General features: G+C 35.4%; 1 protein-coding gene across 4 annotated transcripts; it reads left to right on the top strand.

The window, feature by feature from the left end:
- Positions 1–202: 202 nt before the first annotated feature.
- LOC131069541 (cyclin-dependent kinase F-4) lies at positions 203–7,727 on the top strand. Of its 4 annotated transcripts, none has more exons than XM_058005030.2 (20): positions 203–395; positions 2,008–2,284; positions 2,407–2,448; positions 2,685–3,211; positions 3,451–3,529; positions 3,781–3,849; positions 3,958–4,047; positions 4,154–4,292; positions 4,660–4,762; positions 4,898–4,950; positions 5,035–5,101; positions 5,239–5,347; positions 5,572–5,637; positions 5,730–5,798; positions 5,973–6,036; positions 6,158–6,268; positions 6,354–6,385; positions 6,506–6,581; positions 6,758–6,821; positions 7,080–7,727. In XM_058005030.2, exons 4-20 carry the CDS (start codon positions 3,204–3,206, stop codon positions 7,267–7,269), a joined length of 1,389 nt encoding a protein of 462 aa, XP_057861013.1. In that variant the 5' UTR covers positions 203–395; positions 2,008–2,284; positions 2,407–2,448; positions 2,685–3,203; the 3' UTR covers positions 7,270–7,727. The 4 variants fall into 4 exon arrangements, with proteins under 4 accessions (XP_057861013.1, XP_057861014.1, XP_057861015.1 ...); XM_058005031.2 differs by having other exon boundaries at positions 2,407–2,454; XM_058005033.2 differs by lacking the exon at positions 203–395 and adding an exon at positions 427–532 and having other exon boundaries at positions 2,407–2,454.
- The last annotated feature ends 8,292 nt before the right edge of the window (positions 7,728–16,019 follow it).

Below are 16,019 nucleotides of genomic sequence, written 5' to 3'. Positions count from 1 at the left end.
TAGGAACACTAATCCAAATTTCAGATGTGTGAACACATAATAGATGCTTCCAAAAAAATATTTCAATTAGATTGATTTTTCCAAAGATAGATACGATAATGGATAGTTAAAATTAAAAACATAGATGATAGAATGAATGATTATGCCCGTACGTAACTGGCGGTTTAACGTTCAGTCAAAAGAAACCCTAAAGATATCATGATAGTCTTCAAACCCCAACGTGATATAATGTAAACGGTGGGTTAAAATTAGAATAAAAGGGATATTTCGAAGGATCATGATTCTTTATTTGTGAATTGGTAACAAGTCGATTAGCGTAGACAATTATAGAAAGCGAAGATCTAAAGGTCGGCCTTTGCCTGGAGGCGAGGAAGGCTATGCCGTTTGGCATTAAGGTATGTCTCGCTTTGCTTGCCTTGCGCCTCAATCTATTCTATAATTGATTCTCCATTGTATTTTTTTTCCTGTTTTTATTGGCCGATCCTATTCATCTTTGTGTTGCCTGTTTTCCTCCTTAATTCTTTCATGGAAGGTATAGATTTTTTATCACTTGGACCGAATTTAATTTTATATCTTGATTTGTGCTTTTGAATTGATTATTGTTGTGGTTTTACCCTCCTGTCTGTGTTTTTTTTTGTTTTTTTTTTGTTTTTGGAAACCGGAATCGAAAGAGTGTGAGGTATTATGCCTGATCTATAATTACAGCGCTGCTTCGTGGTCTTTCGTTTGCAATTTATTGTTTTTCATGTATAGTGAGAGAGTAATTGCACTGTAACTGGGAAATTTGTTGCGTTTAGGTCGACGTTAGGTTTATAGCGTAGATGTTGGAGTGGATTGGTGGCTTATCCCCAGCAGTTAGATTGCGAAGATTCAATTATTGAAAATTTATGTCGTAAATGAGGATTTTTGTGGAGTTAGGGTAAATTGTTTATATCGCTTTGCCGCTTGTCAGCGGCTGTCCAATGGTATATGTATATTATGCAAATTTTTGATGTAATTGCAGAATCTGCCTAGCATAGGGAAAAATTGTGTTTGCATTGTCATTTTATTTGTGTTATCAAGAAATTAGGGTTGTAATTGTGGACGCAGATTGAATTGGGGCTAAATTGGGACAATGACTTAATTGTAACTCGTCTACGAATAATTAAGAAATCTTGGCCGTAATAGTCGATACTGATGTAAGTGGGGCAAAATTAGGAGAAAAGGCAGGATTGCAATTTGGTTTACACGTATAATATCTAGGTCTAAATGTGAAAATCGATTTAATTGGGCCAAAATCAGAACTAACTTATCTATATATATAAAATTGAGAAGTACAGGTTGTAATTGTGAATGTGGACGTAATTGGGGCAAAAGTAGGAGACAAGGCAAAATTAAGACTGCAATATGGTTGTTTATGCATAATTAAGAAACCTCGGTTGTAATTGTGGATTCTGGTTTGACGGTTGTAAAGTTTGAGGAATAAACAAGAATTGATTCTATAGCATCCATTTTTACCTGCCTGGGCATATTTCTTTTGCTATGAGTTTTTTTTTTTTCAAGGATGTGTATTACATGCTTGCAATATCTTTCTTTATGACTATGGATACGAATAACAAAGTTTGAAAGGAACTTGTACTGAAACTGGTTAGTATCGACTTTTCTTTTTGTGTTATTGTTTGCAAGACTGTTTCTTTTAAAAGAGAGTGATGAAGTGTTGTTGTAAGATATAATTTGATTGTTATGAAACAGGTTAATCTCTGTTGCCTTTTTGTAGCCATTTTTCCAGCTTCTAGTCAATCGATGCTTTCATTTATATGGCCTTCTTATTTTACGGTTTTCAGTATAGTGGTATTCATTTCAAGTTTGGAATCATTGTGAGGGATATGCTTGGACTTGGAACTGTAACTTTTTATCATACAGTGTGATAGATTCCAGGACTGCAGTTCTGTCATTATGATAGATATTGAAGGCTGTAATATTTTTGTATCATGCAGTTTAAATGATCTACTTTCTGTTTTTTTGTAGGGTTCTCTTCCTCTTTTCACAACCCCCTTTTCTATGTTTAAAGGCTTATTCACAGCATGGAAGGCATGGAATCAGTGTGTTTTGGATGTGGGCATTATCAAGAACGAGTTCTATCATTCCGTGGAATCCTCTGGCGATTTGGTGTTCTGTGTGACTTACTTTTTACAGCTTTTGTTGGCTGTACTTAACAGATTGTACTTAGTTCTGCAAGCACAACAGAGGTTCTCATGCAAGTCTTGATTGGCAAAAGCAGCATCTGCTCAATATTGTCAAATAAGTACATTTCTATTTCCCTTGGTATTAAGTGTATATAATTGTTATGTTTTATTTTATGTACATTTATATATATGCCATCATGAGAGTTGTTGTATTGACTCTTTGGTTTCTTTGTTTTGACAGTTTTCAATTCAATAAATAGTATCTCATTTAAAAAAATTCAGGGTAAGGGTAAGAACTGTTCCTTAGCTTTAGACAAAAGCATCTTTTTTAGTATAAGAAGAGGTTTCTGAGGCAATGAGTTTGCATCTTAGATTCTTTTCATAAACAGGAACAATAGTGCATTTGAGTCTGGAACATCAAACATGGCTGTCTTGATAAGATAATTACTGTCTGCTAGACATATTTTGCATTGTTGGGTGAGCATTGTTTTTACTTATTTGTTTTCTGTTCTGGTACAGGAATAAAATCGCTGTTTTCCAGTGTCAAGATCTTTCTTGGTTCACAGCTGGAGTTTTATCTACTCTATGATCCTTTTAATGGAGGAGGTGTATAAACCTATGAATTTGATATGCATTGCAACTTGGGCCATGGACCTTCTGATCACAGCAATTATATGATTGGTGAGACAAGGGCAGGAATGCTGACTATTATATGCATGTATGCTTTCTGCACCAAAGGGTGATGCATGAAATCACCTAGATACTAGATGGTTGTTTAATAAGAACAAAAATTCCATTACCAGACATTGGCGTGAAGGAGATGTCAATTGCTGGTTGGAAGTTAATGGCTGTTGTTTACCAGCCAGTTAGAATTTTTACTGGTATATTAATAGGCTTATACCTTTTAGAAGTCATAGCAGGGAGCCAGATAAAACACCATAGCTTGCATATCTGTGCCTGTGGAGGCAATTTTGAGATGAATAAAAAAGATCTGAGTCATTGAAATCTCTTCTCTCAAGCACTATTATCCAAGAACCAATGGACCGGTAAGGTTTCATTGTTGAATGCTATTAGACTATTAATAAATGTTACATGGGTTTTGTCAGGAAATTTTTTTCAAAACTCATTCAATATGATTTGCCCATGATTAGCATTTATGAGCAGATTGCTAACATAACAGTAAACTAAAGCAATTTGATTTTATAAAAAAGAATCTTGTGTCATGATGCTGCTAAGTAGTTCATTATTTTTTAATTATCGTTATTTCTGACTTATGGCCATATAGGTACAAGGTTATTAAGGAGGTGGGAGATGGCACCTATGGGAGTGTGTGGAGAGCGATTAACCGGTCTACTAGTGAAATTGTATGTTTGTCTCTTACAAATTAAGGAATTTGTTTTGTAAACAGCTTCACTTAAATTTGCTTTAGTTACTAAAAATGAGTGTTTTGCCAAATGTATGCATTAATTTTGCATTGTGCTGTGATAAGCAGTAATTTTCAATATTGAAGTGGATCATGTTGCTTATTAGGGCATTGCTTTATTTGCTGTAAAGCTATTCTGGGTTTTCAAATGAATATTTTAAGGGATCGAAACCATATCATGTCTTTGTACAGGTTGCAATTAAGAAAATGAAAAGAAAATATTATTCCTGGGAGGAATGCATGAATCTCAGAGAAGTTAAAGTAAGGATGCTTTCTACATCAACTAATGTTTAGTATTTTTTCCTTCAGACTGATGTTAATATTTTGTCCATCAGAGACTAATATTTGATGCTCTCTTCTATGTTCCAGTCTCTTCGGAAAATGAACCATCCTAATATAGTGAAGCTGAAGGAGGTCATCAGAGAAAATGACATTCTATATTTTGTTTTTGAGTATATGGTATGCTTGTATGCTTTTTACTCATCAATGCGAGTGTAAATTTTAAAATTGACTGACTACTGTGAGAGCATATATACTTATTTATTTTGTTTATCTTATGTATCAGGAATGCAATTTGTACCAGCTAATGAAAGATAAGGTCAAGCTTTTTCCAGAGTCAAAGGTACGGAATTGGTGCTTTCAAGTATTTCAAGCCCTTGCTTATATGCATCAACGTGGATACTTTCATCGTGACCTTAAGCCTGGTAAGTGATGAACCAAAAACTTGTATCTTGCTCTTTTACTTTAGGTTTTAGTTTTATTGTTGTATCTAATAACATATTTTTCTTTTGTCTCATATTTTTATTTGTAATAATTTTCTATACTGGGTTTTTGGCGGCAAGTGGAAACTCTGTTATTTACAAAGGTTCTGATATAATGGTGGCATCTTACTTGGGTTTTGCGAAAGGATAATTTATTTCTATGGTTGATTGTATATGTTATGTTTATAATGGTGTTGCATTTTGTTCCTTGAAACATCTAATTGGTAATTGGCAATGGACTAAATTATAAAGCTTTGCACTTTCTGCATTATTTGCTTAGTGACATTTTTCTTTTCTTTATGACAAGCAGAAAATCTGCTGGTTACAAAAGATGTTATCAAGATTGCTGATTTTGGTCTTGCACGAGAGGTCTGCTCAGAGCCACCATTTACGGAATATGTATCAACACGATGGTATAATGGGCTTGGTTACATTTGTTTGGTCATTTTATCTGTAATTTTATATTTTGCATTGGGACCAATTGGTAGCCTCTTTATAGGTCATAGACTCATAATTGATTGTGGCTGTTGGTTGTCTCTCCATATCAGGTATCGAGCTCCTGAAGTCTTGCTACAGTCCTCTTCCTATGGCTCTGCTGTAGGTGAGTTTTATGTTTACAGAGAAACTTATATGAACATGCAAAGTTCTGCACACAACCTAACATCTGTTCCTTGTTATTTGACAGACATGTGGGCTATGGGAGCTATCATGGCTGAGCTATTTACTCTTCGCCCTCTTTTTCCTGGGTCCAGGTAGAATATTTGGAATGTTAAGTTTCTTATGGTTTTTCAAAAATTACATTTCAGTTTCCATGGGAGACATCCTGTTTCAATTTGGTTCCAAGGCAATGTGGTAGATTTTTTATACAGTTTCTTGACTGTTGATGCAGTGAAGCAGATGAGATATACAAAATCTGCAGTGTAATTGGCAGTCCTAATAATCAGTCTTGGTCTGAAGGCTTAAGACTTGCTAATTCTATCAAGTATCAATTCCCGCAGGTTGGGATTGAAGTTTAAGTTTTTTCCCACTTATGTTTTGGTTCCATTTTGTCTCAGAATGATTCATTTTTGAAATTGCATTTGGGTTTTAGAATGGTTCTGAACAACGTCTATTTTGAAATTTCAAGATGAACTTTTACAAGATTAATGTTTTTCTTGAAATAGTTGCCAGCGTTAACAAATTGTTACAGATAATTGATGATTCATTTGAATTTGAATCACAGTTTATTTCCACCCATCTTTCTGTCCTGATACCAACTGCAAGCCCTGAAGCTATTGATCTGATGGCTGTAAGTCGCTTCTTTGTAGCTCTATGTGACAACTTATTTCTATTAAATTAAATCGGTATTTGGTTTGAGATTCATTTAATCGTATTTTGCAGTCACTTTGTGCATGGGATCCAAACAAGAGGCCAACTGCAGCTGAAGCACTGAAGCACCCATTTTTCCAGGTCTTACATGCAGCCTTGAAGTATTTGAATATTTATAGTTAATTATTTTGAATATATGAGTTTTCTATTCGTGACTTTTAACTGAGATATCTGTGAATTTGTATGCTTTTGAATACTTGCTCTTTTTATACCCTTGATTATTTTACATGACAGTTTATTTTGTATTGTGTTCAGGCTTGTGTGTACATACCCCCTTCTCTTAGACCAAAAGAACCAATATCCAAGCATCGATTTTCAGGTTAGTAATTCTTATAATCTACATGATTTTTAATTTTTAATTTTAAGATTAAAGAAAATAGCTTACTAGTTTGTAGAAAGTGGTGAAGGTGCTGATCTGCAACACCAAATAAAAATTACAGGAAAGGGAGCCTTTGAAGGAAAACTTGGCAAGCAGAACTTGGAGGTGGTAGCTAATACAAAAACATCAAATAATCATCATGCAGGAAAGATACCCGATCCTTTCTATAAAGGTAATTATTTTCAGCTCATCTCTGAGTTTTGTTTCTTGGATTGCAAAATTCAACTGAGCTAACGTTTTAGTTTTATGAAATATAGTACCACAACAGAAGGAGCCCTTGGAAAGACAGGTAATGTTTGTGTCGTATTGTATTCTATTTATTGTTAGAGTGCATATTCCCGTATTTCTCAAATGTAATGAGGCTTTTTTATTGTTTAGCATAATAATGACTATTCCGTCCAATGGGCAGAGTGTGAAACAGGAACAAGGCATTAAAAGTAATACCAGACAGCCTCGTTACCAGCCTCCAATCAGTAATGGAAAAGGTAGATAAAATAGTTTTTTTTTTTGAATGGTTTTCCTGAGGGACTCGAGGATCTAATTTATTCCTTTGATTGTTGATTTGCTTTTGACAATAGCTGCTAAAGAACCAAGACCATAAGTTCTGCATTTTATCTCTATAATTATTAATAATATATTGATTTGTTTTTATTAATTGTAGATCTATCAGCTGTGGCTGGCAATTTTGAGGGTGTCACTGGCATCCGTGTTTATCCTTCAAATAGGTTGGTTGCAACATATTTGCCAGATATTTTTACAGTTCATGCATATTGCTTTCTAATACTGTTTAGTTTATTTCAGCATCATTGACAAAATTAAAGCAAAAACATTAACATAATATAATTGAGTGGTTATTTATTGGCTATATTGTGATTATTTTGTACTTTTTATTGAAAATTCTGACATTTTTATTATAGTCTATTTATTGGTTATATTGTTGATACCTTGTACTTAACTGTTGATCTGTAAAACCTGTTTTGCAGGCAAATGGGAAGGGAAGTTTCAGGTCATTCCTCTGGCACTTTAATGAGACCTAGTCTAAAGGCAGGTGCATGGCGAAAGCAGCCAGAGGTGTTTAAACATAACAAATCTGAACAGCATGTCAGAGGCTTTGCTAATGATCACAATCGTTATGATAATCTTGCAAATGTTGGTTATTTTCGAAGGTTGTGAGCTTGGAATCGGGTGGAAGTTCTGAGGAACAATAAACTATGGTGGCGATAGCTTGAATTGTTCTGATAAGCTGTCCACTTGCTCGTTTTTTGTATTTTTTGCGATAACATGTTCTAATCTTGGTTCCACCAGTGCTAACTTTCCAATGAAGGCATAAGCAGTCCAGGCCTAAGCTTATGCTACAATTATGAAACTTAGAAAACTATAACTACATATATTTGTGTGATTCAATGTGTCTTGCCTCTCTTATGTTAGAGGGGGTGGCATGCAGACACTTCCATAAGGATTTTGACTTCCAACAATAAATCGTAAGCAGTGTATCTTAGTCTACATCAGAAATCAACTGTAAAACCTAAGAGTTTTTGCTTGTTAGTCTTTAAATGTAAGCAGTTTATCCTGTTTTATGTCAAAAATCATACATTAAAATCTAAAGTTGTATGCATGTTGTCTTTTGATCATATTGGTCTTCATAATTTTCTTAATGATCTTGGATTTGTTTTAATCTAAGTGTGGCACTTTTTCGCTTGGAGGCGTTACATAATGATGGTTTGAATTTGGGTGGGCCAAATGGGAAGTAGTGTACTGAATGAACAGATTTTGATTTTTGTATGATACATCTGTATGTCAGTAATTTTGCGAATTTGTGGCTGGCCTTTTACTTTATTTATTATCTATGAGAGGAATTTAGAAGCATGAGTTTTTAAAGCCATTTGGAGGCTGAGAGGTAAAGCGGGATAAATCTTCAAACCTCATTGAACATACTGTATACCCCATTGAATATAGATGGCAGACTCGCAAAATACTCTGTCGAGTTGATGAGCAGATGAGTAATCGCCATGAAAACTGGTCAAAAATACCCTTGGAGTTTCAGGGTAAAAAACTCGGCGTAAAAAACACGGCAAGTCCAAGTGAATAACTCGTGGGACGCGTATTTTCAGCCATTTGTAGGGGGTTTGAGAGGGAAGCAGTAAATGTAATCTCAAAAACAAAAATAAACATTCCATTGTCAGCTAATATTCTAGTTAGTTGAAATGATTAAATATTTAACAGGTATTTTGATTTTTGATTACAATATTAGAAAGAAAGATAATAAAAACATAATTATTATATTAAAATAGAAATTATTATTAATATTTGCTATTTCTGTTTGCTGCTATTTAATTTTATTTGAGAAAATTAAAGTGAACAATCGTTTCCAAAATATTAATAGATCTCATTTTTGTTGCATTGAAAAATAGTTATTAAACATATTTTGCATAATTTGTTTTATTATAATTATGATCTTTATTTTTTATTGCTTTGAAAAATATTTATTAAATATATTTGGAATGATTTAAATTTAATAATTGTTTAATAATTTGGAAATCTGGATAATATTTTATTATTCATACTATTAATATTAAATGCATGATATAGTAAAATATTAAATACACGAAAAATATAAGAATAGACATATACATCTAAATTAATATATATATAACACATTTAAATAAATACAAATATTTTATATATTATATGTTATAAATATATATCTACTATCGTAGATATCTTAAATGTATCTATCCAAAAGATAACTATAGATCTATAGATAAGTTTCGAGGTCTCTACGCATCTTTTAGATAGATGAATTTAAGATGTTCTATGCTAGTTATAAAACTAGTATTAATAATTAATGATAAATTTAATAGGAAAATAATTGAACTATACATATTAATAAAATTTTATGTAGTTTTTGTCTTGTCAATTTAACAATATTTAAGATCCAATAAAGGGGTATTTATAGGTATTGTAACTATTATTTAGTAAAAATCTTCATTAAGGCATGTTTCAAGTTTGATATCATTTTTTTGTTAAAATGTTGTTTGAGATGTTAATATTAGATTTTAACAATAATGTTAATTTGATTGAGATTGAGTGTAATTGACTTATGATTGCTGGGAGCATGAAGTTGAGGTGAATTACCCTTTCGCCTCTGACATACAACTGTCCAAGCAATACCATTGTTAGGAACATCGTTAGAAGTGGGATCAAGGGGGTAGATCCTCTTAGAGGGTCTATAAGCACCTGTAGAATAGGAACGAGTAAAAATCTTAGGGCCAGGGGAGGCCACACCAATAGCAAGAGGGGGAGTGGGATCTAGGCAACAAAGGCCCACCACAGTAAGAGGCACAACCTCACCTCGAGAGGAGTCATCATCAACCTTAGAAGACTCGTTAGAATCAGAAGCCTCGATAGTCAAATAATCACCATTAGTGTCCTTCAAGTAGCAACACCTTTACAACATGAGAGAACAATCTATAGCTAAGTGACCAGTTGAGAAGCATCTACAACGATGAAAGGGAAGGTCCTCATAATCTGACAATCGAGTCCATGGCCTATCCCCAACCATAAGAATCACATCTCAGGGAGAGGCATAGAGATGTCAATGTTGATTAAAATGCGAGCAAAAGTAGAATCATCCATGAAGGATGTGATATCATCAATCTTCAAGAAGCAGTTGATAGAGTTGCCAATGGCCTCATAACAATAATGCTCCCAAAAATGAAGAGGAAGATTGGGAAGATGAACCCACACCAGACACACATTGAGTGGTTCAGTAAGAGGGTTAAAAGAAGTTGTCCATGGTTTGACCAAGAAAGAGTTAATTCCCCAAGTCCATAGCTTGCTCAACACCAAGTCACGATCATTAGAAGAAGCAAATGAAGCAATAAAAAACACTTAGCACAAGGGAAAAACTTGATGTTACCGATTACCGACAACCAAAGGCTTTCAAGAATCACTCACCCAATGATGTAGATCTAGGAGGGAAGGCTAGAACCCAATAAATCTACATACCAAACCACAACATTGGTAGAAAGCAACATTTTCTATCACATTTTGACCACAAACCACAACAAGGGAGGTATTGGCACAAGGAAAAGGATGAGATTGAGAGAAAGATCATCAACAAATTTGGCAACATGAGCAAAGCTCCACCCACTAATAGTAGAAAAATGCCTTGGAGGGGGAGCCTTAACACCTGCAATAGCCTTGGCCAAACCATTAGGTGGGATAGTGCAGGCGACAACGTCATTTGGAAGCCTAGGCAAGAGAGGCGTGTAGGCCACAACCGTGGGAGCTCCCAACAAGACACCAACATACACAACACCATCCCCAATGATATTGGAGGAGAACTAGCCTGTGCAACCCCAACATGCACAGTCAACAACGTAGAAGAAATAGTTTTTGAAATTCCTGGGCGGGTGGCAGCGAGAACCATTGCGAAACCCGCCTCTTTAGAATCATTACTAATATATTTATTGTTCTTATATTTTCATTTTTATTTTGTTTATTTTTAGTGCCTATTTTTATTTCATTGGTCATGCAATATATGCTTGGTCTTATAGGTTTTAGCAATTACAAGCCTTTTGTTAAAATTTATAGGAAACTATATAAATTGTAATCACTGTATCCATTACGCAATATTTCGATGCAAGTGCTAATTTTGTACTAATTTTTAGTGATATTATGTTGAATTTAGTCTTTTTCCTTTTTTGTATTTACAAATTTAAATGTTGTGCTTTCATTTTGTATGTATAGGTTAGATACATCATATCATGACAAATAGAGAAGTTTCTAGGTCAAGTTTAGGCTCAAGTTCTTCTCAATTGATACCAATTATTTGCATAAGACACCAATACTTATATCAGAGGCATAAATTGTCTCAAATACCATCTTGTAGACATTACTCTTCATGATGCCAAGCCCTATATCAACATCAATGAAGAGATAACAAGAGAGATGAATGTCCACCTTGCATTGACAAAAGAAAAGATTTCAAAGGGAGAAGCCAAAGGAAATAGCAACATCCATAGCTAATTGTCATGGTCCTTAAGTAGAGTGCTAGTACCAAGGCATAGCATTTTTGTGCTTAGATTGGAACAATTATTTGCATAAGATGCCAAAACTTATATCATAGAGGCATAAGTTGTCTCGAATACATAGACATTACTCATTGTGATGCCAAACTCTATATCAAAATCAAAGAAGAGATAGCAAGAGAGATCAATGCCCACCTTGTATTGACAAAATATAACAAATTACAAAGGGAGAAGACAAAGCAAATAGCAACATTCATAGCTAATAATCATGGTCCTAGCAACATTCATAGCTAATAATCACGGTCCTCAAGTGTAAACAAAAATAGATGAAGATATGACATGTCAAGACACAACGGGCTCTCTTTGTAGTCCATGAACCTGAAGCACATAAACATCTATTTCATCTACTTCAAGTAGAGTGCTAATGTCACGGCATAACATTTTTGTGATAGTCATGTATGCAAAATGTAGAAGCATAGACAAGGCATGCGAACTATTTGACATAATGCCTCAAATAAATATGGTCTTGTGGAATACCATGATTGCACAATATACACAAAATGGATTTGTTGAAAAGGCTTTAGTAACTTTCAACCAAATGCTGTGGGCAGGTGTAAAGCCAAACTTCACAACCATTTCCTGTAGCCTCCCTACCTGCCTATACCAAAATGAGGGATTTGCAATGCTTTGAACACATTATGGTAATAAGGACGAGTGCATGTTTTGCAGAGACAGTAACTGTAGGAACACTCTCAAGTGCCCATGAAACTTACTCTTGTATTTCTTTTGGTTTAGTCATATTATGGAAGGTGCTAAAATAAATGTGGATATATTATTAGATATTTATAAGTAGATTCATATGTATTGTCTATCACCAAACAAACATTTAACGACATTTAATTTTAAGGTTTGTTTCAGTGTATGCACTGTGTTTGTCACAAGTTTTTTATGCATATGAATAGATGTTTATTGAAAGAAGAATAACTTTGGATTTGTTTTGCTGGAATATTGAATTTTGAATTCAAGTTGAAAAGTAGAGGTTCAATTTATGTAATCATTTAATTTTAAATAATTTTTATTAAAATAAGCAACAAAACAAGGGCGTTGGCCCTAAATACAAGAAATAACAACAAAACAAAAGAAAGGCCACAAAACAAGGGTGCTGACCCTAAACAAACTTAGGTTGGACAAGCCTTTAACAATGACCTTTAACAACAAGTCAGAAGACCACTATTAAAGGCTTACAAAACTAGCAACAACCCGAAAGGACTCGACTCAAGAATGAAGAGAAACACCCAAAACTTGACATGAAGCAATTTGGGAGGGAGGGGAGACTTACCTTTCCACTTGCAACAAAAAAAACTCCAAGAAATACTATTATTAGGAACATCATAAGAAAGATCGATCAAGGAGATCCCCTCAACTTTTATGTCCGCAATTGGAGCAGATTGTTGTTGCGAAACATCATCTAGAGTAGACTCACTGGGAGTAGACCATTGCTGTAGATTAGGAGCAATAGGAGTAGAACCCTTAAGGACAAAGGAGGCCATACCAGTAGCAACCAGGGGGCCAACAGAGGCCTCAACAATGGTAAGAGGCACAACCTCATCTCGGGAGGAGTCATCATCCGCATGTGAGGAGTCATCAGAATCAAAAGCCTTGACAATCAAATGATGAGCATTAGCATCTTTCCACCAAGTAGCAACACCTTTATGGTGTGAGAGAGGACAATCTGAAGCTAAGTGACCCATTGAGAAGCATCTTCGACAGTGGAAGGGGAGGCCCTCATAATCCAACGATCAAGTCCATGGCCTATCCCTAACCATAAGAACACATCCTTAGGAAGAGGCATAGAGATGTCAATGTCGATTAAAATATGAGCAAAGGTAGAATGACCCATGGAGGACGTGGAATCATCAACCTTAAAGAATCATTGGATAGAGTTACCAATGGCCTCGTAACAATAATGCTCCCATAAATGAAGGGGAAGATTAGGAAGGTGAACCCATGCCAGACACACATTGAGTGGTTCGGTAAGAGGGTTAAAAGAAGGTGTCCAGGGTTTGACCGAGAGAGATTTAACTCCCCAAGCCCACACATTTGTTATATAGTTGTATATTATTTATTTTTTTAATTATTTAAAATGTAAAAATTAAAAATAATGATGGTTATATTTTCCATAAAGATTTAAATTATAAATTACTCATTGATAATAATCACATCAATATTATGACCTACCAATGAATGACAAGATAGTTTAAAGACATTTAAGAAGTAATAATAATTAAACATGGAAATTAGATTGTTGGCATATGTGCAGAGTATGTTGACATGATGATATTGTGTTGTCATTGATGTCAATATGCTGAAGAGTGAACCGGTAATATGCTGAAGAGTGAACCGGTAATATGTTGAAGATGAACCAGTTTATTGAAGTTAAGCAACTGGCAAAGTGAATCGGTATAATGTTGTGAACCAATATATGTGCAAAAGGTGAAGCAGTACGTTTGTCCAAGTGAACCGGTATATGGAATGTTTTCTATCAAGGTTTAATATGGTATGACTACCGGTTGGTAGTCCCAGCCTCAGGGTTTTCGATTGAAGTGTTTCGAGCTTGTGTGATTCAACCGATGGCATTGTGTGATGAGTTAGCATTGTAATGGAGATCAGATCATGTTGCCACGTCAGCCTCATGCACATGAAGGATCTTGCATGAAGGGGATTGATCTTATCTACCTCGGGAATGTGCGAAGTCCCTGCAAACGGTGATGAACGCGCGATGGGTTATCGCCTCCAAGAAGCGGTGAAGAATGAACGATGGAGAATGTCTTGAGATCTGTTCAAGACCATTGTATTCAAATGCAAAGTGTTCAATGTTCAGGATTGAACCGACTGAATTGCTCAACCTAAATGTTTAGGGTTTAGGGTTTATGCTACCGACCTATCTGTTTCCTATAAGGTCGATGTTGTGTTACATGTTGAGGTTGTTGGCAAATGTTGTGTGTGTATCTAAGTGCAGAGATACGTGATTCTTGCCAGACCAAATAAGAGAATTGATACTTGGAAAGTGTGTGTGCAGAAGGAAGGAACCAAAACGGATCTGCATTGGCATTGAGTGCTATTACCAGATCATTGTAATACCTGTTGATCTCTAATCACTTCAACAGTTGGAAAATCCCTTAACAGGGTAGCTTTAACCAGCTTGCTGTAAATCCTTTAACAGGGTGACTCAAAGCCATTGAGTTCATAAAATCCTCTAACAAGGTAACCTTAAACAGGGTTTAACCCTTAACTGGGTATTCTAGCCATCCTTTAATCGGGTGATCCCTAACAGGATCGGTTCCTAACAGAACCTGTTGTAACAGTCTTTAACTGAACTAGGCTCCTAACAAAGCGGACTTCTAATGAGTTCAAAAACAGCTTGTGGGTATTCATCCCCATCGTGGTTTTTCCCAGTTGGGTTTCCACGTGAAAAATATATGTGTCATGTGTGATGCCTCTTTCATGTGATGTTTTGTTATTTCCTGTTTAGCGGTGAATCATGTTGTTCTAGTAAATTATTGTATCTCTGATGATAGATTATCTATTTATGCATAAGGTGGATAGCTAAGTGTTGCCAGTTTATGTCTTTCATAGTCTCATTATGTTTAACCGGTAGTAATTTGGTTTAGACCGATATTAGTGTTTGTCTATCAAGTGCACTGTTTGCAGTCAAACCGGTTCAGGAAAAGTTTTTGTGTCTGTACTGATTCACCCCCCCCTCTCAGTACCAGTGTGGTACTCACTGTTCATCATTGAGTTATCAATTGGTATCAGAGAATCCTCCAGCTCCTCTGTGTTGAAAGCTTAACCGCTTGAGGGAAAGATCCTATTGTAATGATGAAGAGGGAAGGTCCAAAGTTCAACAGAGATAGCTTTAAAATATGGAAGGACATAATGAAGATATACATCAGAAGCATGGGTGCTCAATATTGGAGCTATGTTGAGAATGCTTATGTTATCCCTACTAGTACTCTCACCAATGACCAAAAGAGAGATATTTAGGAGAATGGGCAAGTCATGGAAGCCTTAATTAGTAGTTTATCTGACATTGAGTTTATTGATGTTCAGGACAAAGAGAATCCCAAAGAAGTATGGGATGCCCTTGAGAATATCTATGGCGGTGATGAGCATGTGAAACAAGCTAAGGAAGAAAGCCTTAGGAGAAAGTTTGAAGACATGCGGATGGTTGAAGGAGAGACCATTCAACAATATGAAATAAGAATCAAAACTGTTGTTGGAGATATCAAGAGTGCAGGTGGTAAAATGGAAGATTCCACTGTTGTTAGCAAAGTTTTGAGATCCTTATTACTGGTCTATGCAATAAGGGTTGCAGCTATTCAGGAGTTGAGGTCTGTAGACAAGACAAAGGTATCCCTGGACTCCATCATTGCAAAGCTAACAACTTATGAGCTAAATAATTATGATGGCAGTATTTAGAAGACTGCATCAGCCTTCAAAGCATCTGCTGCACCATCCAGAAAAGGCAAAGAAGCTAGTACCAGTGGTGAACCAAGATAGAACAGAGAAATGGATGAAGAGGAGATCCTGATGGAATTTGAAGCTCTTCTTGCCAAGAGACTTCCTAAGGGAACCAGTAAATATAGAGGTAATCTCTATTTGAAATGCCTTTCTTGTAACCGAATAGGACACATTGCTGTAAACTATCCTAATGGTGATAGCAAGGACAAACCGGAAAAGTTCAAGAAGTTCAAAGGAGGAAACCAGAGAAACTGTTTTGTAGCAGTTGATGAAGGTGTCACTGATGAGGAATTAGAAGATGAAGAAAATGAAGATATTGTGTTTGTAGCAGTCAAGGAAGATGTGTCAGACAAGAAGGCTCTTGTCTCC

The sequence above is a fragment of the Cryptomeria japonica genome, chromosome 2 (assembly GCF_030272615.1).
Source record: "Cryptomeria japonica chromosome 2, Sugi_1.0, whole genome shotgun sequence".
NCBI lineage: Eukaryota > Viridiplantae > Streptophyta > Pinopsida > Cupressales > Cupressaceae > Cryptomeria > Cryptomeria japonica.
This window is presented reverse-complemented; position numbering and strand designations above follow the sequence as displayed.